Source organism: Felis catus, chromosome X (genome assembly GCF_018350175.1).
Source record: "Felis catus isolate Fca126 chromosome X, F.catus_Fca126_mat1.0, whole genome shotgun sequence".
NCBI lineage: Eukaryota > Metazoa > Chordata > Mammalia > Carnivora > Felidae > Felis > Felis catus.
The window spans coordinates 7,578,037-7,605,297 of NC_058386.1; the positions used below are offsets into that span (position 1 = coordinate 7,578,037).

Sequence of the window (27,261 nt, forward strand, 5' to 3'; positions counted from 1 at the left end):
TTTCCATTAGCCAAAAATATCACTTCCTGAAAAGAATCAGGGATGCCAGTTGTCGCTGTGAAAATTACCCAAGTCTCTGTGTTCCTCAATCCCTCATTAAACTTTCAAGAGCACATATAGCTAGACAAGGATGCAATTATTAAAGCCCACTTAGCTCTCCGCTCTCGAAAGCCGGTTCCTACCGATCCCCCCGACCCACCTTGTGTGTCTACAGAACGAACTACTTGCTGTGCGCACATACACTCCTTCTCATTCTATCCCCGTGCCTCGGTTTCAAGGCCGCCTACCCTTGGAGGCGGGCTCACATCAGGCACTGCCTTTGGGACACCCAGCTGGAAGAAACGTCTTGCTTCTCTGAAATTCCAAGTACGGAGTCCGTACCTCTCTTACGGCAATGAGTTTCCAATTTGGTATTGTGGTTACTGTTTTGTCTTGGACAAGATGGTGTGGTCCTCGGCACCCAGCACAGTGGATGCCCCGCACACGAACGGAACGAACAGAGTAGCGTGGCGCTTTAAACCAACCGAAGTCACCGGCCGGAAGCAAAAATGTACACCCTCGCCCGGAAATATCTGTGTAGTGAACACAACTCATAGATCAATGGTGTCCAGAACAGAGCAGAAAGTCACGTTAAGCCTATATTATCCAACACGCGGAAATAAGGCAACAAGAAGACTGTGCGCCCTTGCCGGGGCGGTGGGAGAACATCCTCCACCAAGGCCGCCCAAGGAAGGGTCATGTAACTCCTCAGGCTGGGATGTCACAGAGTTCGGCTTTCTATTTACTCTCAATCGAGGCTTAGTCTCTGCAAAGTTCAATGTCAACTTGGGCACTTGGAGAAAACTGATGATATATAACTCATTTTGCCCAAACGTTATGACTTTACTGCCCTTTACGTCACCAACCAGTTTTGCATTTCATTCAGCTGCCTGATTCTAGCGCCCTTCCTCCCGCACTCCCACCCCATCCCCACCCCCACCCCGACTGTTTGCCGGTCCTTCATCAGTGACCTCGATAAATCCTCAACGGACCCATTTGGTTATTGTATGAGAACTGGATGCTCAACTGCTGGGAAGTTACACTCTGAGAATATTGATAATTATGAATAAGAGACACATGTAAAAACATAGGTAGTCCTAGCATCACTTTTCTACTCATAATTCATTTTCTTTCATTTTTGTCTAGAAGAAATTTCCCAAATACCAAGTTTATTCACCTGCAAGCATTTCTTTCCATTTGGAGGCTTTGTTCAGAAACACAGTAAAATGAATGAATATTCTTTACTCCTTGTCTAGCATAACTTCTCATGGCCTACATGTGTCTCCTTGCAAGCCTGCTAAAATCAATTCAGTAGTAACTTTATTTATTTATTTGTTTATTTATTTATGTATGTTTATTTTTCAGAGAGAAAGCACACGAGCTGGGGAGGGGCAGAGAGAGAGAGAGAGACATACAGGCTCCGTGCTGTCAGCCAAGAGTCTGACGCGAGGCTCGAACGCACAAACCGGGAGATCACGACCTGAGCCGAAGCCGGACGCTCAACCGACTGAGCCACCCAGGAGCCCCAGTAAGTAGCTTTATTTCGAAAGCCTTTATCACAGCTAAATATCTCATCTTTTGGCATCAAAACAAAATCTGCTTATAAATTTCTATCAATCATTCGAAATTGCTGACCATCATAGAAAGCAGTTTTACACGTTACAACGATAGCATTTCGTAAATTCGAGCCATACTAATACCGCATTAGGAGCAAGACCGTTGTTCTGAAACCACTACCGGCCATAATGGAAACCAGACCCTGAGTGCTTTAAGAAGTCACTAGCTGAAATTGAATGGAATGATCACCCAATCTGTAAAGGCTTTGTAAGATTTCCCCATAAAACACAGGTAATTTCTTTTTTTTTTTTTTTACTGGAGAGAAATTATTCTTTCTGATTGTCCTAAACGTCAAATGCCGTCACATCATAAAAATAAAATATAGCACGTGGATCATTCCATTTTGTTCATCCATTTATTCCTATAACACATATTCACTTTACCCTACAATAATGAAAACATTATGCTTGTTCACTGTTATTTACCATGTTGTTTAATCAACAAGGCTCAAAATGTTCCCTGGAGACACCCTTGCCACAAGTGAATCCATTCGAAGCACGCTCTTGACTTAATCCCAACAAGTGGTCAATTTCATGGAAACATGTGACAGCGAAGATGCATTTTATAGACACCTGCGGTGGGTTGAATCATGTTCTCCCCACCACCCCCCCCCCCCGCCCCGGAAAAATGACATCCAAGTCCTAACTCCCGGTATCTGCAAATAGGACCTTATTTGGAAGTAGGGTCTTTGCAGCCGTAATCAAGTTGAAGTGAATTCGTGCTGGGGTAGGATGGCCCCAGTCCGACGACTGGTGTCCCTGTAAGGAGGTTTGGTCATAGACACAGAGACACAGGGGGAAGGTCGTGGGAGCACAGAGGCAGAGACAGGAGTGGGGGGAAGACAAAGCAGTGTGTGCGGAGGGATCCTCCGAGGTTCTATCTCCTTCGATTTTGTGCATCTCTTCTATTTGGCTTCTCCAAAAGATCTAATTTTAAGAAGACTGCCATCTTAAAAATGCAAAAGCCAAGGGGATAAACCAGCCCAGCGGTCTCGCAGTTCTCACATGAAACACAGCGCACAGAGACACTCACCTCCACGTGCTGGCAGGTTTGGATGAGTTTAGCCAAGAGGGTCTCCAGTTCCGTGTTCCTCTTAATAAGGTTGGTGAGGTTACTCTCTAAGTTTTGCTGTTCAAAAAGAGAAGAAAAATATTATGCGGCATACTTTTAATACTTCAGCATACACAAAATTACTCATACTCAGGAAGAGCCGATCCATTTTTCAGAAACCTCAATGAAATCTATGCAGCTTTAAGGATTTATAGATTTAAGCTCGGCTCTGAGAAGCTGCATTTAAAAGAACCTTCAAAAAAGGTTCGAATTTCATTCTTTTTGTTCCTGCTTCTCGTACGGACTCCGGCACATGTACCTGAATAATTAGTTATAGGTCACGAACCAGGGAGAAAGGAGGTAATTGGATTTCCACTTCTTTACCTGAATCAGAAATAGCAATAATATAAGGAGTATATTCCCACAGCAAATCAACCATTATTGGATTTTTAGGATTTACCATCTTACGGGCAGGCTGAGGCCAGCCCCTCAGAGGAAGGTTTGAATTATCCGGCTATCGCTGACATTATGACTATTTATAGGCATTTATGAGATATAAGAAGAGGTCCTCGCCATACACATTTACTCACTCACGGTACATTTTATTGCACACACTTCTTTTCTTTGCCTATCAACCTATCAATGCCAGATCAAATTTCCTTGAAGGCCACATTTTTCACATCACTGTCGTGCTTACGAATCTAGAATTATTCCCTATTCCTTGAGAACATCAAAGTTAAAGCCCCCTGGGGCGCCTGGGTGGCGCAGTCGGTTAAGCGTCCGACTTCAGCCAGGTCACGATCTCGCGGTCGGTGAGTTCGAGCTCCGCGCCGGGCTCTGGGCTGATGGCTCAGAGCCTGGAGCCTGTTTCCGATTCTGTGTCTCCCTCTCTCTCTGCCCCTCCCCCGTTCATGCTCTGTCTCTCTCTGTCCCAAAAATAAATAAATGTTGAAAAAAAAATTAAAAAAAAAAAAAAGTTAAAGCTCCCTGCAATGACTATTAAACATCATTTTCAACCACAATAACCCACTTCTCATTCTCTGTTTATGCCATCCATTCATTTATCCACTCCTACAAGTACTTACGGAGTTTCTACTAAAAGCCAGACTCTGAGAGATACTGGGGAAGCAAAAATAGAGACTCCCACTCCCCGTCCACAAGGAGATAGCACTGCCGCTGGGTGAGAGATGCTCTAAGCGAGCCAAGGGGCAGAGTGGGGGCCGCCTGGAGAAGGTTTCCCGGAGGACAGTCTTTCCGCTGAGTCGGGAAGGGTGGGCGCGGGTGGAAGGATGGGCGAGGGAGTGTCTGGCGAACGAGTGGGGATTTCTTGGGAAGATGGGATGGACGCGAAGGTGTGTGCGGGGAAGCGCGTTCCACGGGCAGGGGTTAGAACAATGTCACGGACCAAGATCAGGGCAAAGGATTAGGGAGACTATGTGTTTCAAAAGTCAGACAATTCACAAATTCAGCGGACATATGGGACAGAAGGAAATTTTGTGGAAAAGAAAACAGATCGAGGATTTGTAAGGCCATCTGAGAGAAAGGATTTGAAAAGAGTATGCGGGGCGGATTATGAAAATTAACAACTTCATAAAGGTGATAATAGCTCATTACACGGTGAAATTGCCTTCTCAGAGTGTTTACTTCTTCTACTTTCCAAAATTTTAGATTTAGGAAGGTGTATTCAGGAAAATAATCACTTTTATTTAACGGCTAAGATGTGTAAGTCAGAAGCAGAAATCTCTCTGGTCATTCTTAAGCAAGTTAAGCCTATTAATCTGGTCTTTATCCTATTGCCTGATTCTTTTTATTCCAAGGACCACCTTTTTCATTTCCCGAGGATTCTTTATCACAGCTCCCTCTTCTTGAATTACTTTCTCTTCCTGTTCCCAGGATGCAATTCCCTCCTTCATAATTTCAAGAGAACGAAACATTCTTATTTATTCCTCAGCCTATTCGAAAATTAAAAAAAAAAAGCAATTCCTGGGGCGCCTGGGTGGCGCAGTCGGTTAAGCATCCGACTTCAGCCAGGTCACGATCTCGCGGTCGGTGAGTTCGAGCCCCGCGTCGGGCTCTGGGCTGATGGCTCAGAGCCTGGAGCCTGTTTCCGATTCTGTGTCTCCCTCTCTCTCTGCCCCTCCCCCGTTCATGCTCTGTCTCTCTCTGTCCCAAAAATAAACGTTGAAAAAAAAAATTAAAAAAAAAGCAATTCCATATTTTCCTGCGTGCAACACTTCCCAAGAACCCGAACTCTTGATGACGGGGCTCGAGGTTGTTTCCCTGGCGAGGACCCTCCCACGAGACACCCGTGTGTCAAAGAGGCACAGATCCCGGTATGACTCGGTGCCTCTGTTTCCTTCCCTGAGAATTCTATCTGGATCCAATTCCAGAGAAGGTGGGAGCGACGAGTCCAGGATGTACCTGGGGAGTCCTGGGTCTCCTGTCCCGTGCGGGATTGTCTCCGCCGTGTGCCCCTCAGGTCCCCACTGCTCTGTCTCGTCCCCACTTCTCATGAGCAGCCCAGTTTCAGCCTTCCCTCACCATTCTACATTTCTTTTCATTTCCAGTCCTCGGAGATTCTCCTCGTATGTTTATACGTGATTAGTCTTATTTATTTGTTTGTTTGTTTGTTTTTGAGAGAGACAGAGAGACAGAGCGCAAGCGGGGAAGGGGCAGAGAGAGAGAGGGAGACACAGAATCCAAAGCAGGCTCCAGGCTCCGGGCTGTCAGCACAGAGCCCGACACGGGGCTCGAACCCACGAACTGTGAGATCATGACCTGAGCCAGAGTCGGATGCTCAACCGACTGAGCCACCCGGGTGCCCCGGTTGTTGGCTTTAAAATCCATTTGAAAATATTTTATCTGTAATTCTCATGTTTTCGGAACTCAGAGGGAGGTTCTGTACATATTTCATCCGGACTGGAAGACCAGCACGAACTGTCAAACACTCAAAGAGTCTCAAATAGAAATATTTTAAAGGAGAAAAATGCCACCAATCATTTTATGGTCGGAGACCAGAGTATAATTTTGAGGCACTCCATTATTCAGTGTCGTCCTTGATCTAGATATGACTACTTTATGGTGTATTTGTCAACTTCTTTTGGTATGTTAATCTTAGGGAATCTTTTTACTTGTCTTTTTGGCTGACCCTTCAGAGCAGGAAATTTCTAGGGAAAGACATCATCTAACTGTTTACGGTTCAGCTATCACAGGTATGAGTTTTCTAAAGCGAGTCAGCAAAAGAGAGCCGAATAAATATAATCTAACACATTTAGATTTTACAAACATCTGCTTGCTTCCCCTCCCTTTATTGAGCATACATCATGTATAAAAATCTGTTTTTAATCAACTAATGTGTAGACTAAAGCCTGTGGTTTAAACACACTGACCTATCTAGATCCTTTGGGGTTATTCACATTTAAATAGTACAAGTGTTACTGAAGTCCACAAAGAATTACCGAGTCACTTACAAGCATAATAAAGGGAAGTGAAGCCGGGAGACACTTGTTTCCAAGAAGTACCAAAGGGACTGACAACACTTGCGAAGAAAGCCCGGGTAATGGGAAGGTAACAAAATCCAGCGCTCAGCGAACCATGCATCCAGAAGCTTCCACCACAGGGACTTCTGTGGAGTTTTCTAGAACTTAACTGTATCGCTAACATCCTGTGTGGCGGTCAGCAGGTCCTATAACCTCCTAATTTTGGCTGTGCTTTGTGCAGAAGAGAGATAATATTTTTTGGCATAAGGGTCGGGGGACTAAGCGTATGTAAGTATCCACTTCCCTGTGGATATCTAAGGAATTCTACAGAGTACCAAAAAAATAGTTTTAGTTTCCTGTTCTCACCTCGAAAACGTCAACATATTTACATCTCCTTATGGAGCTGAGCTTCGTGGAGACCGAAGGAGGCAGGCCGGAGTGACCACACATGCAGAGTGAGGAGACGGGGGGCTGACCTCCCACCTGAATTCTCCTGGACAAGGGACTCTCGGGCTCAGTCTTCCCATCCACAATCTGGGCTACTGTCTAGGTCAGGGGAGAAAATGAACACGTACACCAGGAACCATCGAAACGCGTTCAGTTTGGTGTCAGTAGCAGGCACCACAAGGGGACCAACCCCGTGCCTCAGGCTTGCTGGTGACTTTAGGCTGCGAGCACCTGTTCTGGTCCTGTTCATCTCCACACTGGGGTTTTATCTGGCCCCAGGCAGAGCAGGCTGGGGTGCTGGGGAGAAGAAGGGGAAGCTGATGCCTCTAGGGGCAGTAGGTGGATGAAAAGCTCAGTTCCCCTCATCTCCCAAGTGGGAGCGCTCTGAGTCGTGCCCCGTAACATCTTCCAGAGAGCCCCAGCGAGAGGGGCCCAGTGGCCCACAGCAACAACCTGCTCCAGTCCACACCCTCTTTCCGCTTCCTTCCCTCCTTGGTCCCGCTTCCCCTCTGCCCTACAGATGCCTCCTGGGTCACCTTCCAACGTGGATTGCGAGCCATGGTCTTCTTCCGGGAGAACTCAACTGAAAGTTTACTGGGAAAATAATCCTAATGTATTATTTTTAAAAAAAAATTTTAATGTTCATTTATTTTTGAGAGACAGAGCACGGGAGGGGAAGGGGCAGAGAGAGAGAGAGAGAGAGAGAGAGAGAGAGAGAGGGAGGGAGACACAGAATCCGAAGCGGGCTCCAGGCTCTCAGCTGTCAGCACAGAGCCTGATGCGGGTCTCGAACTCATGAACCGAACCATGAGATCATGACCTGAGCCAAAGTCGGACACTTAACTGACTGCACCACCCAGGAGCCCCCTAATCCATTATTTATGAGTACACCTTCTTATGAGAAATAGCCACATTAGTAAAAAAGGATTTTGGGGCGCCTGGGTGGCTCAGTCAGTTGAGCCTCCGGCTTCGGCTCAGGTCATGATCTCGCGGTCTGTGAGTTCAAGCCCCGCATCGGGCCCTGTGCTGACAGCTCGGAGCCTGGAGCCTGCTTCGGATTCTGTGTCTCCCTCTCTTTCTGCCCCTCCCCTGCTCGTGTTCTGTCTCTCTCTGTCAAAAATAAATAAAAATAAAAAAGATTTTTTTTCCTTTTGAAAGACATGTGCAAATACAAGAGATTGTTTTCTCTTCCTCCATTTTTCTTTTTTCTAGAGGTCACATATCTTCCGAATTCCAGGCTCAAAACCAGGAGTCACCGGAAATACAATGTCTGCCACAAATGTGAATCACATTTAAAATTTTCTAATAGTCATGTTAAAAAACAAAAGTAAAAAGAATCAGTTAAAATTAATTTTAAGAGTATATTTTACCTCATTCAACAACCAAAATATTATTTCAACCTGCGATGAATATTAAAAAAACTGATGAGCTGGGGGCGCTGGCTGGCTCAGTTAGTGGAACAGGAGACTCTTGATCTTGGGGTTGTGAGTTCAAGCCCCACCATGGTTGTAGAGATGACTTAAAAATAAAATCTTGAAGAAAAACTGATGAGCTATTTTACGTTATTTTCCTTTCTTTTTACTAAGTCTTTGGAGTCTGGTATGTGTTTTATACATGTAACACATAAATAATTCAAGAGGGTCCTTCTAAAAGTAAAGATACACGATGGTCCTTCTGCAAGGCGGATTTGGTGTCTTAATATTAAGCCAATGATTGGACTGATAACCAGAAAGGATGTTAATTTTTCCCCTAACTTTTTTTTCTACTGTTTGAGAGAGACAGAGAGACAGAGAGACAGAGAGACAGAGTGTGAGCAGGGGAGGGGCAGAGAGAGAGGGAGACATGGAATCTGAAGCAGGCTCTACGCTCCGAGCTGTCAGCACAGAGCCCGACCCCAGGGGCTCGAACCCACGAACCGCGAGATCATGACCTGAGCCGGAGTCGGACGCTTAACCGACGGAGCCACCCAGGCGCCCCCCATGTCATGTAGTTTTCAGTGAGGGTTATCGGAGCTGATGCTTTAACAGTCCAGGGCAGGATAGCGGATTTCACACCAATCTCAATACGAGCCTGTAGGCATCGGATCTGGACACCAGCCGAGAATAGTCAATGCAACTTAACAGATGAGCTTTGTATTTCCACATACGCCGATCCCTAATCGAATAGCAAGGTAAGCAGACAAAAATACTGCTAATTTTAGCCTTTGGAGACCCGTACCTAAGAATCAGGTTGCAGGGAATTAATGACTTGTCATTGAGTGCTACTATTAAAATGTATGCCTGAAACAGGAGATTTCAGTAATTCCTTTCGGGTTTATCCAGGCCTTAAAGAATGTTTGCTCTTATTCCGAAGTCAATGCTTGAAAATGTCTTTAAAGTATAATATTAAGTCTGGATGCCTTTCAAGGCAAACACAGATCTGGCTTGTTTCATGCCATAATATTCAGAGCGACATTCAGGAACCGTGTTTGTAGCCCTGACATCCAACACCACCGCTCCAGCACGATCAGGATATGAACACGTTGAGTGCCACAATCCATACATTTTCTTCTAAGAAACTTTAATCACAATCCTTAATATGAAAACACACCCGTATTAACACATGCCACCTGCGTGAAGGCAAAAACTCTTTATATACGTAACGAAACACTTAAGATGTTTTAATTACATCGCAGGAGTTTAAGGTTCAACTCATGACGGACCGCGGATACGTGTGATTTATGCTGGTTTTATTTTTTAATGCCTTTTTTCATTGGTTATGATAGCTAACATTTCCAAATGCCCTGGCAAGACAGGCCGCCCAGGGAACTTCAAAAACATAATAAAACTCAATCTACATACAAATTTAAGTCTAGTGTTCCGTGGACTACAATTTGAGCCATTTTGATACGCGATACTGTATTTACCTTGTCAGGTTTTATTTGATATTTCTATATTAATTCCACAGAACCTGCTCCATATAGTTATAAATTCCATCGTCCAGAGTTCGGGGTTTATATTCTAATCGGGTAGTCAATAATACACAGGGAGCAATTTTTAAATACCATTTATGGTCTAGAAGAGCTTTCAGATTTTAATGGAGACAGGTAAATATCTCAGTAGAGTTAGATTCACCTAGTTCTAATTTTAGCAGATCCAACAACAACTCCTCATCCCCTGGCCTTATTTCTGCCGGTAATAAGAGAGGCGAGCAACGGACCCGTAACCACATGTGTCACTTTTTTTTTTTTTCAACGTTTCTTTATTTTTGGGACAGAGAGAGACAGAGCATGACGGGGGAGGGGCAGAGAGAGAGGAAGACACAGAATCGGAAACAGGCTCCAGGCTCCGAGCCATCAGCCCTGAGCCCGACGCGGGGCTCGAACTCACGGACCGCGAGATCGTGACCTGGCTGAAGTCGGACGCTTAACCGACTGCGCCACCCAGGCGCCCCACATGTGTCACTTTTGAGAATCAATACTGAGGTGAAGGAAGCTGGATTACTAGGAACCTCTGAAAATCTGAAATGTAGAAATTCCCATTGCAAAATCTGTGCCCATAGAGAAGTATTTCAGATAAAACGATTGTAACTTTTATCAGTGGAACACACAGGAAGCATTTCCTAGGATTGTGGCATAAGTAGAAGGGCCATGAAGGTCCAATTGGGCAGCTCTGGAATCGGCCTCCACACAGCACATAAGAGGCAACCAGCTGTCAGTCCAGAATTAGATGGTGAAGGGGCGCCTGGGTGGCTCAGTTGGTTGAGCGGCAGACTTCGGCTCAGGTCATGATCTCACAGTTCGTGGGTTCAAGCCCCGCGTCGGGTTCTACACTGACAGCTCGAGCCTGGAGCCTGCTTCAGAATCTGTGTCTCCCTCTCTCTCTGCCCCTCCTTTGCTTGTGTTCTCTCTCTCTCTCTTTCTCTCTCTCTCAAAAACGATAAACTAAAAAAAAAAAAAAAGAATTAGATGGTGAAAAGATCATGGAAATATCGGAAAACAGACTGACAGTAGTAGTTGATTATTTCTGCTCAAAAGAAAAGCTTTCAAGTTGGGGAAATCTGAATCTCCCAGAGCAGGGGACGACGGCACGGTACAGCCCGCAGACCAAAGCCCGCCCGCCACCTGTTCGTGTATGGCTTGCCAGCTCAGAATGGTTTTGACATTTTCAAACGATTTGAAAAAATGAAAAGGTAAAATTTGGTGACCCACGAAGAGTATATGAGATTCAAATTTCTGCGTCCATAAAGTTTTACGGGAGCACAAAAACTGTCATTTGTTTAAGGGTTGGCTGTTGCCACTTAGGAGCCACAATGACAGAGTTGATTACTGGTCCTTTGCAGAAAGTTGGTCTCCTTAGAAACAATAAAAACATCTTTAAAAAAATAACCTAAACACTTTTTATTGGCTAATACGGAGTGTTTTCTCTGTTGGTCCAAATCATTTTAAAATTTCAACAACTCAGCTCACTTAACATTTTCTTTATTAAAAACAAATCTTTTTTAATGTTTAGTTATTTTTGAGAGACAGAGAGAGACAGAGCACGAGCAGGGAGGAGCAGAGAGAGAGGGAGACACAGATTCTGAAGCAGCCTCCGGGCTCCGAGCTGTCAGCGCACAGCCCGACGTGGGGCTCGAACCCATGTACCGTGGAGACCATGACCTGAGCCGAAGTCGGACGCTCAACTGACTGAGCCGCTCAGGCGCCCCTCACTTAACATTTTCTTTCTTTTTTTTTTTTAATTTTTTTTTTCAACGTTTATTTATTTTTGGGACAGAGAGAGACAGAGCATGAACGGGGGAGGGGCAGAGAGAGAGGGAGACACAGAATCGGAAACAGGCTCCAGGCTCCGAGCCATCAGCCCAGAGCCCGACGCGGGGCTCGAACTCACGGACCGCGAGATCGTGACCTGGCTGAAGTCGGACGCTTAACCGACTGCGCCACCCAGGCGCCCCCCTCACTTAACATTTTCAATCCGTGCTATGAGAGCGGAGGAATATGCCTAAAATTTCAATCATTCAGCGACCCAAAATTCTAAAGACGACTCTTCGTTTCTTTTTGTTGGCTACCAAAACAATTTTTAATTCATAAAAGAAAACAATGGCTTTCAAGCATGGGTGAAACGCAAATGTCCGAGTCAATTCCTCCGTCAACTTTTGCTCAGAGAAGCAGAAGATCCAGGCTGAAAAAGACTCAGAAAGGACCTCATATGGAATCAAGGTTGTTCCAGCAAGAGCATGGTGGGTAAAGACAGCAGCGAGCACAGGGATCAGTCAGTTCTTTCCGACATGTGAGTAAGTGTCAAGCGTTGGGTTGCAGGTACACACCGAGTGTGGAATCACTCGTTAATTGCTTTTTCCATCCACTCGACTTTCCTCAGTCTTTTTTCTTCATCGTAAGACACACCTCAAAGGGGTCCTTAGAGCACAAGATAATTAATGTCTGTAAAATCCCCTGAAACTGATGAACGTCACACACCTTGTTTGTATATGTCACTTCGAGCTTTACTTCCTCCATCACTCAGAGATTGAATAATCTTGATCTTATCCCCTTTCCTCCGTTTTAAGTAGATGATGACATTGTTAGATACTCATTAACGAACATGTTCTGACTTTTCGACTTAAATAGGGTTTTAATACCATCAAACATTTTTACCAGACCTGAATGTGTCATGGTGGCTGTTTAGCCTTCAACGAATGGAAATATAGTTGAGTCTTTGATCTAATAATTTGGCATCGATCACTCTGATTTGCTTTGTTTCTATAGCAACATTTATCTCCTCAAACTTTTAGGTTTTAGAGGAATATGCCTTTTCTGGACCAGCTGCTGAAAATGATTATTAAAATTCAATACATGGGCAGCTCTGCTCTTGAATTTGTGGCATTCCCAAGAAGGATTCATATTGTTCACAAAATTCATATCCCCATCTGGGAGGTGCAAAAAGTATTAAAGCCAAGGGAGGTTACACTCTTTGACTCAAAAAAATAGATTAAAATTCCATTCCATCCAAAGGGGTCTGGTCTGTTAAGAATTTACAAAATCAATGTTAGTAAGAGAATTCCCCATTTGGGACAGCCTAGAGAATCAAAGAAGAATATGAAAGCATGCCATTGTTTCTCAGCCCTGAATAACCTTCAAAGACAGAACCTTCCTTGGGTTTTAGACCTTTGAATCTCAAATTCCTTGAATTCAAACCGCATCCTTCGTCCCTGACTTGACCATCTTTACTCAGCCATTTCCTCCTCATTTAGTAGGACCGATTCTGTCTTTGTCCAATCAAGGTGATTTTCATGGAGTCGAAATTAAAAAAACATAGAAGTTATGGAAGGAAGGGAGGAAGGGAGGAAGGGAGGAAGGAGGGAAGGAAGGAAGGAAGGGAGGGAGGGAGATGATGCCGGATCACAGGGTAAGTGGTTCCCACCCTGGCCTGTTTGCTGCAATCACCTGGGGAACTGAACAAACACCACGCTCAATCTACACCCAACCAGAGTCTGAATTACTTAGGCTGGGGTAAGGTCCAGGGATTGGAATCTTGAAAACTCCCCAGGAGATTCTAATGTGTAGCCAAAAGCAAGAACTATTGCTCAAAACTGAGACATCGGGCTGCTGCATCTTGGGGTCTATAACACAGTGGACACAAATTCATAACTTACTCACTTTACTAGTTTTACACTGTAAGATTTATTCAGAATAAAAAGAGTCTTTTTTTGTAATGCAGCACATACATATAGTGAGTGCAGGGATAAAAGTACATACAGATGTCGCTAGAGGTGTGAATTTATGGGAATTTGTCATAGAAAAGCCCAGGAACCTTACTAAAACAGTGCTTTGCAGGCAACACCGATCATTACGGTTCAGAAATTCAGAGGACTTTTTTGACTGGAAACTACAGGGCAATACTTTGTTGAATCACTCAAGTATTCCTAATGGCTAAAAAGAACTTCTGGGGGCGCCTGGGTGGCTCAGTCGGTTGAGCGTCCGACTTCGGCTCAGGCCATGATCTCGCAGTTCACGAGTTCGAGCCCCACATCGGGTTCTGTGCTGACAGCATAGCGCCTGGAGCCTGCTTCGGATTCTGTGTCTCCCTCTCTCTCTGCCCCCTTTCCCGCTCACAGTCTCTCTCTCTCTCTCTAAAAGTAAATAAACAATGGGGCGCCTGGGTGGCGCAGTCGGTTAAGCGTCCGACTTCAGCCAGGTCACGATCTCGCGGTCCGTGAGTTCGAGCCCCGCGTCAGGCTCTGGGCTGACGGCTCAGAGCCTGGAGCCTGCTTCCGATTCTGTGTCTCCTTCTCTCTCTGCCCCTCCCCCATTCATGCTCTGTCTCTCTCTGTCTCAAAAATAAATAAATGTTAAAAAAAAATTAAAAAAAAAAAAGTAAACATTAAAAAAATTTTTTTAGAAAGAACTTCTGGTTACCTTGATTTAGACCTTGCAACCTATTACTACCATACCAACTTAGTTTGTTGATTTCAGCAGTAATTATCTCACCAGAAATATAACAGAAGTATGATACAGATGTTTATAATCCAACAAGATTTTTTAATGTGGTAAATCAAAGATGTAGGGGGGAAATGTTAAGAACTCTTGATGACAAAACAATAGATTCACTGCCCTACCCAGATTCTTTGAAAGGTCAACTCCGGCAACACAACTGCCCTGAAGACTAGAAAAGCCTCTAGACTAAAAGGTAAAATGCAAATATTTACAATGATGGAAACCGCAGTGAAACCATTTCATTCCTTCCATCTTTGTCCATAATATTCTGTGTCTTTGATCGAGAGCCACCTGTCTACTGGCCAAAAAAAATAATAAAATAAATAAATAATAATAATAATAATAATTCTAGAGAGTTAATTATTTTACTTGTGGTGCTTTACAAAAAAAAAAAAAAAAATGATCAAGCCATTTTCCCAGAGTTGGTTTGTGTATACACGACTAAAGACATTTTAAGGCTCAATGTATTTCGGAAATGAACAAACTCCCATTTTCCCGGAATATATCCTGGTTTGCACATACAATGTTTTGCTAAAGAGGAAGTCAAAGAATAAATGTCGCTTTAAAAAAAAAAAAATGTTTAAAGCCATTTGCTTTTAACCCAGTGAGAGAAAACTGTCCAACATTCGGAGAACTGGAAGGAGACTGGCCAGTTAAAACAATTACGAATTACCAAGTCCCATCTTGTCCTGTCCATAGAGTCTAGTTTGCAAAACGTAGGGTGGACCAAGCAGCGGCCTCCTCCCCGGGGAGCTGGTTGGAAAGGCCAACTCTTGGGCCCTGCCCCAGACCTGCTGAATGAGAAACTCGAGGCGGCCCAGATCCTGGGATTTAATAAGCCCTCCAGGGGATTCTGGGGTGTGCTAAAGTTTGAGAACCACTTACCTGAATGTTGTGACACTCTGGGGGGGGGGGGCGGGGGAAGTAAAATTTTTACAGAGAAGAGAAGCTAAGTGGGGGGTAAGTAATGCCTGTGCTGTTCTTTTGATCTTTTTACTCGGTCTTTGTCACCAGGCCTTATTCTTGGCCCCTAGCTCCTTCAGTCTCCACTGGGAAACAGGGGTGAAAAACAAGGCAGGGCTGGAGAATTTGGGCAGTGCGGGGAGATGACCCCATGTCATGGCAGACGGAAGGCTTGGGAATGAATGTGTACCTCAGTCAACCGTACTTCTTACCCCGTCACCATTGGCAAGTCTGAATTGCTTTTTCTAATAAAAACATAGATAGAACTCAGATGTTCAGAAAGTTCCAGGGGAAAAAAAAAAAAAATCGGTCTTGGTGAAGTTGCCCCAGTGTATTCTCAATTACTTATAAATGCTGTTTTGAAAAATGTTTAAGTGGTGTTGAAAGGGGGAGAGGGCAGTCAGCCAGCAGAGGACCCAAACTCATCTGTTTATGATGAAAACATAATGCCACCCCCCCCCCAACTGGTTGAAGTCAGTGCACCTCTTTACGATTTGGCTTGACACAAAGCACACAAAGCTGAAAGCAAACGTTAAAGTTCGCTCTCAGAACGTTTCAGCGTGACTTTTGTCATCTGATTTTCAAACGTCTGTGATCTTGGTTGACCACTGTGATCGGACACTCCAGGGAGGTCGAACGCTAACCCATGACGTCAGAGACGGCTCGACAGTTCAACGGTGACAGTAGATCATACAGCGGCCTTCCACTAACCATTGTTTTTCTCTGATGCGTTAGTTTTATTTGAACGGAGCGTCCCTTATATAGCTAATGAATACATTTTCAAATCAAACACATTTTACTATAATTAAAGGCAGACTTTAGCACTGCGTAATTTTGACTGCAAGTGAGTCTTAAACCAGAATGTGTTCTTTCCATCTCTAAACAATGATGACAAAACAGTGACTTCATATATATATCACACACACACACACACACACACACACACACACACACACGCCTCAGCCATAAATATTGCCTCAGCCAACATGTATTCTTTCCCAGCTTTGACTCTCTCCTCTATCCTGATAATATTCAAAGTTTGACCTCAGATCTCAAGTGTGACCTAAACTTTGATCTCTTGTTCCCAAAGCTTTGATGCTACCTTATTTTAAACTCAACTTTCTAGTCTTTACAAAGGATAATGACCATTCTCCAGGCGAGAACTAAACTCAACATACTCTTAGACTTTGACCTCTCCTTCATGCATTCTCTCAACCACTCTCTAGGGTTGCCTGGTTGTTTATTGGAAGGCCCCTTGATTTCAGCTTTCCCTTTTCTTCTCAAGGTTACCACTCTGACCAACTTCTTCCGAGAAGTGTTGGTTTTCATTCCTCTAATTTTTGCCCAGCCAAGCGGGTCCATGCGTGGTCACCAAGGTAATCTTCTAAGTTTGTATTACTATAGTATCACATGATCAAAAGTCCAAAAGCTGTCTAGCCTTAATTTCCCCAGTAGAAGCCAGCTATAATCACTACTGCCCTGCAGAATGAACATGACAGTTGCTCCTTCTGAGGTTGTGTCTTTCTACCTACCTAGAATTTTTTTCGTTCCACCCTCCAGCACTCTGCTGAGAATCTAGCCGACTGCTATACGCGCAAATTGAGGCACCAATAAGTGCTTGCTTGACAAAGGAGTACATGAATAATAATTAATGCAGCTAACGATTTCCTGTCTATAACAGAAATCACACAAAGCCAAATCAGAATTCTCTTTCAAACTCGGATAAGATTAAATCACACGTTTCTGAAGACATCAATACATATTTGAGACATCAAGCCAGAGTTCACTATATTATAAAAACACTTTGATTAAATTAGTTTCAGAAACTGCTCTCTGGCCAAGGAGCTATCTACTACGCATTGGATCAGGCAATAAATCTTGGGCCGTATGTGCTGACAGGTGTAAGATGATTTATTGAATTGTAAGACAAGGAATTGCAAGGCATTATTTTACTTAACAAAAGGAATTTAAGAGGATACTATACTATTAAAGTAATCGCACGAATGCTTCCCATACATCATTAATTCTATATATTAAAAATAATCCAGGAATGAAATCATTAGATTGTGCTGCTGGCTCTAGATCAGACAGATGACTTAATAATGATCCATTTCCCTGAAATAAAGCTCATTTCTGCCTGGGAATAATCAGAGAATTTACACTACCTGAGACCTTCAATACTGCTGCACTCAAATGTGAGCACTGTGGTTTTTGCTCCTTTATCTGGTTTTTCTTTGCAATGTTATTCCCTATTACACAATACCTAAAGAAACTGAGCCCAGATATTTAACTTTCTCTTCATGATTGAACTTCATTATAATGATTTCCCCAATTTTTCCATTTAACCAGTTCCTTGAAAATTACCACTAACCATTTGCAGCTATAAGCTTCCCCAATAACCAAAAAAAAAAAAAAAACCCAATTTTTTCATTAAAAAAATGTACCTAAGGGGACCTTCATGTTGGTTTAACGAAAAATGGCACCTTGGGTGCCCAGGACACAAGGGCAACCTGACATGTCCTCGGAGAGGTTGGTACAATTATGCCACGATCTACGCGTAGAACAGTGTGGAGGTGTGCCAATCAGAAAGGTGCGTTTTGTTTTGTCAAGATGGAATGATATTGCTAGAGAATTTGATATTCCTGCCCTTGGCCTCTAGCTCCCAGAGAGTATTCTAGCCCTAAACAAAATCCTAGGTCCAGAAGAGAGATCTCCTTAGGAGCCCTCTCTAGCATAGGACGCTAAAGAGATTTGATTCTGGCGAGAACCAGCCCTTAGGGTCAGAGGGAGGCTGAAAGATAGTGGGTAGGTGGGTTCCTGGCTCCTTGTGGAAACCAGAGTTGTTCACGTGAATCTTAATGACCACTTACTTCCTGAAACCTCATGGAGGAAATCTGGGCCAACAGTTATTGGACACAGCAACATCCGAAGTGTCTCTATTAAATATGCTCCTGTTGTACAGAGAACAGGATGACTGGGCCTCTGTTCATCACCATTGCACAAGCGATTCATTAAGTGGGAATGGAAGCTCAGATAAAAGCATCCTGCACGCTGCCTGCAAGACTTTAAAGAGCCGACCTCTCTAAAGGGCCTTTGCAAGGTTCCAAGATCTGAGGGACTCCCCAAGTCTTCAGAGCACCAAGTAGTTAGGAAATCAGTCAAAAGACTTCTGCCTGTAACCTGAGTCTGTTTCCTGGGCTGCTGGTATTCCACACAAACAGTTCTGGCTGTGGTCTATAGCATGCTCTGTGGTGCACAGAAAGAGATTCAGAACAAAAGTAGCTCAATTACAATCCGATGCATTGTTTCAAAGTATGGGAGTCAGCGTGTCCTTGATCATCGGAGACCCGGTATCTCACCCTCGGAGGGGATTCCAGGGATGGGATACGGAGTTCCATCCGAATTGAATCTACGGCATAAGTAACGAGGATCCCACCCACACAGTCAATTTGGTACAACTTAAGTCTCCCAGTGCCAATATTCTCTAGTAACACATTCAGAGATTCCCCCTGCCTTTTCTTCTTGTTAGAAAACTTCAGATACAAAAGACGTGAATTCCCTCGAAGGAAAGCATCATTAGGACAGGACTCCGGTCTCGCTTTTTTCCCAGTGGATTCAAAATACCTGATACCATGTTTGCTGCATAGCAGATTCTAGAGAATTTGCTAGAGAAATGGGTGGATGAATGGGTGAGTGGATAGATGGATGGGAGGGTGGGTGAATGAGGGCTCCTACAGAGTTTAGGAAAATAATGTGGCACGTTAGTCCCAAATCCTGAGAAAGAATTAAGGTGATGCAGAAAGTTCTCAGATTATACTGTTCTCATAGTTATCCTGGTGCCACCGGAGAGTTGGAAATATTTCCGGTTCTCGTAAATGAACACTTCTGATTCTATCGAGAGCTTTCTGGAAGGATCCACACACTTGGTATTTGGACATTCTGTGGAAGATACCAAAGGCAGTGGACCTATCTGTCTCCTTCTCTTTCAAAAAGCTTGATTGTCTCCACTGTATGTGCTGAAAAGAAAGGCCTTGCCCTCAGGGCGACATTTCTCCCGTGGTGGGAAAGTTGCTGTTGCAAATTAGCAGAGTAGATGCTTGTTTTTAGATTACAGACAAACAGAGAACACCGAGTTCAGGTGCTAGTAGTAGGTTTTCCCTGCAGTGATTCACAACTGGTTATTACAACGTCTTAATGTCCGAAACACTAACTTTAAAACCGGAATCTGAAGAAAACATTTCATGCTACGTGCATTTCATCCCCTTGATAACCAATTACGTGTATCAACGCTGAACAACAAGGGGAAGCTAATGCAACCCAGCATGGACCATGTTCCTACGGCACAGAATGAAATTTGGCAAAATCAATGGTCATTTAAAATGGTTAACAAACCTCTGGATCATATCAATTAAGTCCTTCATAGAATTTTCACCTAAATTAAACATTACAAATGTACAGCTGGAAGGCATGTTAAAAATAAAAAAAAAAAAAAAACACCCAACTGTATACGTTACAACCCTTAATGTGTTTTGCAGATTTTTTTAGAGGCTGGGATGAATCCAAATTGACCATGTGTATGCTGTCTTTGGCAATCATGTGGTTTTCCAAAACAATTATAAAAATAAAAGAAACATTTGCTCATTGCTACCAGTGTATACAATGTCTCCATAGGGTACTTTGTGCTGTCGGAATAGCCGCTCAATACCTTTAAAAAATGTTGTAGCTCATTATTCACCAATGTCTGCCAGTTGTTAAGAAATGAAAGAGTCACGATGAGGGTTGGGGTGGGGGATTTAAGACTTAATGAACGTGGTGATTAACATCACAAATAGTGTCTAAACAAAAAGCTGAAGAAGCAAAGGACTGAACTTGAACCTTCACAGTTCCGGATGCATTCTTTCCTACGACTAGTACATGAGTTTATAATGATAAGTAACATTTCAAAAATAACCATGGACTAAATCTAGCATCCAGATTTACTGGACAGTAACCTCCTTAACGACAATGGTATCTTTGTGCTAATCTTAACTTCTTCCCATGTGAACACGGAGTAGGATCAATCAATGTTTGCACGGCATCGGAATATATATGGACATTGGTGGCGGAGGAAGTGAAGTATTCCATTGCATCGTACTTCACACTCAAAGCTTTTCGAAGACACACCATCCACTTCACATTGGAAGGCCCCATCACAATTATATTTAAGTTTCTTTTAGTTTTGAATTAAAAAGAAACCAAGAATTTTTAGTGCAATCAACCGCGGTGCATTAAGGGGAAGCCTTAGTCCAATGACCACATACCAAACATGTCATAATCTTCCCCATATGACACCCTGGCTGGCCTACAAGTGTTCACAACAATATCCACACCCCAAAGTCTACCTACTTTGATTCCAATTTGAGGTGTGTTAAGTATTCATCTGCTTCGAAAGATCAAATATGGACCGCAAGATAAATCTCGATACCTTTGACGATGTTCGATTTTGCAATGAGTAGCAGCAGCAGCAGCAAGTAGTCATGATAACAGCAGCTAGCATTTATTGAACATACGCTGTGTGCCAAGTATTTTGCATATCTTATGGAGCTCTAGTCCCCTTCATAATGTTACAGGAATGCATTATTACCCCGATCTTTAGTGATGGAGAAACGCACTCCAAGAGCGTCACTTTCCCAAGTTGGCACAGCTAGTGAGTGCTGGAACTAGGCCCCTGAGCCCAGTTCTGTTTCTGTTTGATTCCAAGCTCGTTCTCCACCCCCCACAGCATCCAACTTTCGCGGCATCATCTTCTAAAAAGTCATTCATGTCCGTCACTTTCTTTTTTTTTTTTTAATTTTTTTTTCAACGTTTATTTATTTTTGGGACAGAGAGAGACAGAGCATGAACGGGGGAGGGGCAGAGAGAGAGGGAGACACAGAATCGGAAACAGGCTCCAGGCTCTGAGCCATCAGCCCAGAGCCTGACGCGGGGCTCGAACTCACGGACCGCGAGATCGTGACCTGGCTGAAGTCGGACGCTTAACCGACTGCGCCACCCAGGCGCCCCAAGTCACTTTCTTTTTTATTCCATTGTCACATGCCCAGAAAATGCCTCTTATGAGTACAACAGGTCATGCTGGTTTTGCAAACAGAGACACCAAAGACAGAGTCAGTGTTTCAAAGGAAAGATTGGGATTTCCAAGGTTACACTGATGGGAGAAAAGCAAATAAGCAAGATTCTTCGTCCGAGTGGCCCTGGTTAGAACCAAGAGGATTTGGAATCTCAGTCAACAGTAACTGCACCATACAGAAGGACCTCTGCTGGGCCAAGGCATGCTGGGAGCTGCTCACCAAGGACTTAATGAAAAGACCTTCATTTAGGAAATACTTGTCTACCATGAATTGAAATCTTCATCGGAAGACTTTTCCGCAAAAGGGAAATATTGTTCTATTTTAATATCCAACTCATTCTAAAAAAAAAAACCAACTCTGGGTCATTGACTTAATTTAGTTTCATAAAAAATAACAGGACTGCATCCAACTTAACAGTATAAATACATAAGATACTGGGGAACCTGGTGGCAGTCGGTTAAGCATCCAACTTTGGCTCAGGTCATGATCTCACAGTTCGTGGGTTGGAGCCCCATGTCGGGCTCTGTGTTCACAGCTCGGAGCCTGGAGCCTGCTTCACATTCTGGGTCTCCCTCTCTCTCTGCCCCTTCCCTGCTTGTGCTCTGTCTCTCTCTATCAAACATAAATAAAACATTAAAGAAAAATTTTTAAATGTGGAATCTTGAGGCTAGATAATTAGACTTTCAACACATAGTAGGCGATAGTGATACCGGTTGACAAACTCTAAAGGTGATTTCTTTGGTTGTACATGCTGTACATGATTGAAAGAAATAAAATATTGTTCTTCACCCTTTCCTCAGTCTACAATTAGAGAAAGGTTCATATTTTCCTTCAGTGCATCTAGTAATCCCTTTGCCAAAGGGACTGAAGTCACACCAGTATTCAGATCACAAAATTAAAAGAGAGGGAAGGGGCACCCAGGTGGCTCAGTCAGTTGAGCACCCGGCTCTTGATTTCAGCTCAGGTCATGATCTCGTGGTTCGTGGGATCAAGCCCCACTTGGGGTCCGCGCTGACAGTGCAGAGCCTGCTTGGGATTCTCTGTCTCCCTCTCTGTCTCTCTGCCCCTCTCCTATTTGCACTCTCTCTCTCTCTCTGTCTCAAAATAAATAAACATAAAAACAAATTTCTTTTAAAGACAGGGACATGTTCCAGGAAAACATCTTCAAAATGGGATATGTGCCTGTGGTGACAAGATGATTATTTCTGAATGAAGGAGGGGGTGAGAGGAGAGAGAAACACATCCGAAGCAATGCCACTTTAACGTCCCCAAACAAGGCTGGGGTTGATTTGTTCTGTTGCTTTTAAAAACTCTCATTTGTCACTTTGTAGTAGTCCCAATTCTCATATTTTCTCAATTTCTTTTCTTCTTTAGTTCTGTTTGGCAGTGTTGGCTGCTGGAGTCAACTATGTATTTGAAAAAGCGTATACTTTAGATTTCCAGAACTTCGAAAAAAATATTGAATATTGCCAGTGTGTTTTAAGTGGAACTCCCAAACAATAGCATGTCGTACGTGGACTTCCCATGGGGTTTTAAGACCTTACAAGAGAAATGGCCAAGTCCCATGAGATTGCTTCCTCCACGTTTTGGGCACGCCTGAAATGTTCTGGCATTATGCTCTTGGCTTGTTGTCTTTTATTGCATGGAATTTATTACTTGGGAAATATTTTTGAAATATTTTAAAATAATAAGTAAGTATTCTTCGAGCAGTAACAGCAAAAACAAACAAACAGAGGGGGGAAAAACCGAGTTCTGAACTGTTTTTGTTTCATGAAAATTATTTTAATTTCAGCTATGTATAAATCATCATTCAAGGGCTTAGCGGCATTTAATGACCTCACTCTGTCTTCTTTATAGCTGTTTTCTCAATGATAATGTGAAACAAACAAACCTATTTTTTACAACATTTTCTATGCCTATTGTCCCCCCTACAAAGGCAACCTCAAGTGCAGAGCTTATCTGGATAAGGATCAGTTCAACCTTCAGCAAGCTGTCTTATCATCTAACACTTCCTTGTCAGAAGGAACGCATGGTATTAACTCATATCACCCATCTTCTAGTACAGTCTTTTGGAACACTTTATTTCATAAAACCGCTCAGGGCTATAAAACTCTCAACAGCACTGAAAAAATGACTCTCCCGGAGCCTCGGGAACCAAAGATTAAGGCAGCAGTGAAGTTTTACTAGGGCGGAGTAAGCCAAGTGGAGGAAGCAAACTTAGCTACAGCTGTCCTCACATCTGTGGGGGCATCACAGCGAGGGGGCATCACGGGGAAAGGGCACCGTAAAGAGGGGTGTCATAGAGATAGATAAGGGACACTTCCTGTGGGAGACAAATTTCATTTTGTTTCACCATCTTCATCCATTCGGAGAAATCATTGACAGAAAGCCATTTTATCATTGTAAACAGGACACGTCAGGACAGGGAGCACTTTCATCAAATGTATTCTTTAGACACAAAATGGAAGAGAGAATCATCTTCCTGAAAAATATAGTTATGTGTGTAACTAACAAATGTAAGTCAATCTCCAAGAAAAAAGACCCGATTCAATGGCTTTTTAACCTTCCAACAAACCTATTTTTATGTGTGCATTTGGAGGAAGTGTTACACAAACAGCAAAAAAAAATAAAAAATAAAAAATAAAACAAATATACCAACATTGTCACTAAGAGCCAAACCCATAACTCTCCCCATTAATTGTGACGGCTTCATTTCCTCTACCTTGGCCTTACTCCATGGTCATTCTCAAGGACTCTTAGGGAGGCATCTCTAGCTATTAGCTAGAACGCTCAAGATTGCTCACAGTTGTTCGAAAGAAATTAGTTTCGGACTTTCCAGTTGAAAAAAATAAAACCCTTGGACAGAAATATTATTGACTGGCTTATTACGCTAGTAAAACAGAGACGCTGTGATTGTAGATCCTAGGGTACTTGTCTTAACTTACATAAAGGTATGTATTTAACTTCTACAGATTGGGTATGTTATAGACCCTGCCTCAAACAGGAAGGCTGCGTCCAGTGGAAGAACGTTTACTGAAGGTTGGTGTATTTGCGGTCTAGCCATATGGGTCTCCACCAACCGGTCGTGAGACCTAAACCAGGGGTTGGCAAACTATAGCCCGTGGGCCTAATCGGCCAGCCACGCGTTTTTATAGTTTCATTGACACACAGCCATGCCCGTTTGGGTAAGTATTGTCTGTGGCTGCTTTCACACCAGGACAGGTTGAACCGTTCGAAAGCAACCATATGGCCCAGAAAACTGGCAACATTTAGTAGCTGGCCCTTAAAGTGTTTGCTGGCTCCTGCCTTTATGAATTAATCTAGACCTCGGTTTCCCCGTTTGGAATGGAGAGACTGCGCAAGACTGAAGTTTTTCGAGCAAGTCTGCACGTTAGAATCACTTGCGAAGTCTGGGGGATCTATGCGCAGCCAGGGCAAGACTCATTGGACTAGACAATGACAAAGGCCCTTCCAGCTCGGGGCGTTCACGTTGTGAACCTCTGGTGAAAGAAACAGTATCTGCCTGTAGAAACAAGCGCTTGGCAATTATGCCGGCATTGAAGGCTCATGTTTGATTCCAAGACTCACGTTCCAAGTCTCCGAGTTGAGAAGCTGAGAATCTACAGTTTTGCAGATAAAGAAGCACAGCTACATAAATATAAACGGTGTCTCTGGAAGCTGGATTTAAACTAGACGAACAGATTTAATGAGTTAACTTTGGAACTGTGGAATGAATCCACTTTGAATGTATCACAATTAAGGCTATTATACATCAAATGCACGCCATTTGGGTGAAAACCTCAGCTGCCAGCCTGTTCTCTGCAGACTTCCCACTCGGTCGAAGGCCCCAGGCTGTCTCTGACACGAACAGCTACACCCGGAAGGTAGTCTTGAACACGAGCCGCAATGACTCGGAAATCTACGGGACAGCAGATCATATCAAGTGCACCTCGATCACGTTTGAGGAAGGGATTAAGGAACGTTTAATAAGCTTTCGGAGGGTTAAATATTGCTGAAACAGCCCGAAGGACGGCATGTGCGGGCCCAGACTGCTCAAGACAGGCCCCAGATGGCGGAAGCGGGATTCTCCAAGGGCTGAGCTCTCTACATCTCCAAATACATTCGGTTTCGGAGGTCACACAGACAAGTCAATGCCTCTGAGAATGAGGCTGAACATTTCCCTTGGTGTCACGGGCAAAGATGCTTTGGGTCAACTCAGGGTGCCCCAGCCTCGGCCTTTGGGGTCAGATGATTCTCTGCCACGGGGGCTGGGCTGTGCATTTAGGATGCTTAGCAGAATCCCCGACCTTGACCCACTAGGTGCCATTATCAGCCCCCTGGCCCTCCCAGTTGCCAGAAGGCTGCTAAGCTGACCCCCTAAGCTCTTCATGATTTCTTAGCATTCTGCCTCAGAATGGAATTAAAGGTAACTGTTCCGAGGCAGCAGAGAACAAAATGTATACACAAAAAGTATATATACAAACAAATACACGGGTATATCGTGCTATTTTATCCTACCTCTTGTGAATGACAAATATTTCATCACCTCGGCCTGAGGTGAAGTTTAAAAAAAAAACAAAAAAACAAACGGTCTCTCTCTAATACTTTCTCTAGAGAAATCATTGGGGAGCGATTTGCAGATTCAGAAATGAATGCAAAAACCTGAAAGGCAGTGTTTCACTTGCTTATGTATTCAAAATTCAAAAGAATGGCTGGTGGGCTATGCGTGGCTTTCCTTTTTTTTATCTGATGGGCAAATCCTACCGACACAGTGGAGACTATAATCTGATTAAATTATTATGGGCTGTTCCATTTATTTCAACAAGTATTTACTACTGATAAAATGCCTCGTAGCTTTAAAAAAAATGCTCTAGTCACTGAACACCGAGTAAGCAGATACAAAAGAACTACAAGATACGGTCACCGGGTTTGAGACATGGACAAATGGTTGGGCCGAGAAGGCTCTGCGCCCCAAGAATGTTCATAAAACGGTACCGAATGCTACGTAATCATGAAAAGACAATACGGAACGTCTGGGGTGAGCGGATTTCATGAAAAGCTAAGCTGGAGAAGTCCTCAGTGAGCCTAGAGTTGGGTCCTTTAAGAACAGCGTGGAGCGGGGCGCCTGGGTGGCGCAGTCGGTTAAGCGGCCGACTTCAGCCAGGTCACGATCTCGCGGTCCAGGAGTTCGAGCCCCGTGAGTAGAGGAGGGGATGGAAGGATTGAGGAAGGAGATCCATCATTCACTTGTGTTTCTATAAACTTTATATTGTCTGACTTCTTGGAGTCTGTACTGGCTTTATTACTCCTCGTCCAGGGTTTCCCAAGGGTCAAGCGTTACAGGGTTTAGTCCTGAATTATTATCACCTCCTGTTTTATCGAGGAGCAAATGAGGCTTAGAGAAGTTAGTTTTGCTTTTATCCCTAACTTAAATGCACATGACTCCAAAATGGCGAGGCCAGGCCCCAAGTTGAAATCAGACCCCCAAACCCATCTCAGACTTGCTGAGTCAGAATCTGCATATTAACAAGACCCCCGAGTGGTTCCCGTGTACATGTTACGTTTGAGACATTCTGGTCTAAGATACTAATTGGAGCCTACAATTCCGACGGGTTAGCAATCCTAGAAGGAGGAATGGAGGATAGACCCAAAAGCTCTATTACTGACTAACACGTAGTGACCATTTTTATCTGTAGCCAGGCTTTGCCAAGAATAACTAAATATGAACACGAGCTCAGTTGGGTCTCTTAAGAGGTTTGAAATGTCAAAATCATAGACCGAGACTCTAAATTTACATTTTTAACCAGGGCAAATAAATAATCACATTTCAAGTGATGAAATGAATTTAGGGATCACTGGAGATTCGTTCATTCCTTCATTTAACACTTACATATGCAGTGGCTGATGGGTATGGAAGAATTCGACATTACTGTAGATACATAAAAATGATTCCACATGGATCTCCGTATTTCAACTTTGTATTTTTCCGTCTTTATTTCTGTTAGAACGGAAAATAGATCATCTTCGATCACAGTCACCACTGTAAAGAAAACTTCTTCGCTCTGTCCAGGGAGCCCTTGTGTCCAAA

The 27,261-nt window shown here is 43.6% G+C and overlaps 1 protein-coding gene across 7 annotated transcripts in view; it reads right to left on the minus strand.

Moving 5' to 3' along the window:
* MID1 (midline 1) overlaps positions 1 to 27,261 on the minus strand; it is a 587,700-nt gene that overhangs the window by 64,811 nt on the left and 495,628 nt on the right. For all 7 annotated transcript variants that reach the window (XM_019823542.3, XM_019823539.3, XM_045050344.1 and 4 more), the window contains one exon: positions 2,689 to 2,784. In XM_019823542.3, coding sequence (XP_019679101.1) covers positions 2,689 to 2,784 — 96 coding nt within the window. The remainder of the gene's footprint in view (positions 1 to 2,688; positions 2,785 to 27,261) is intronic.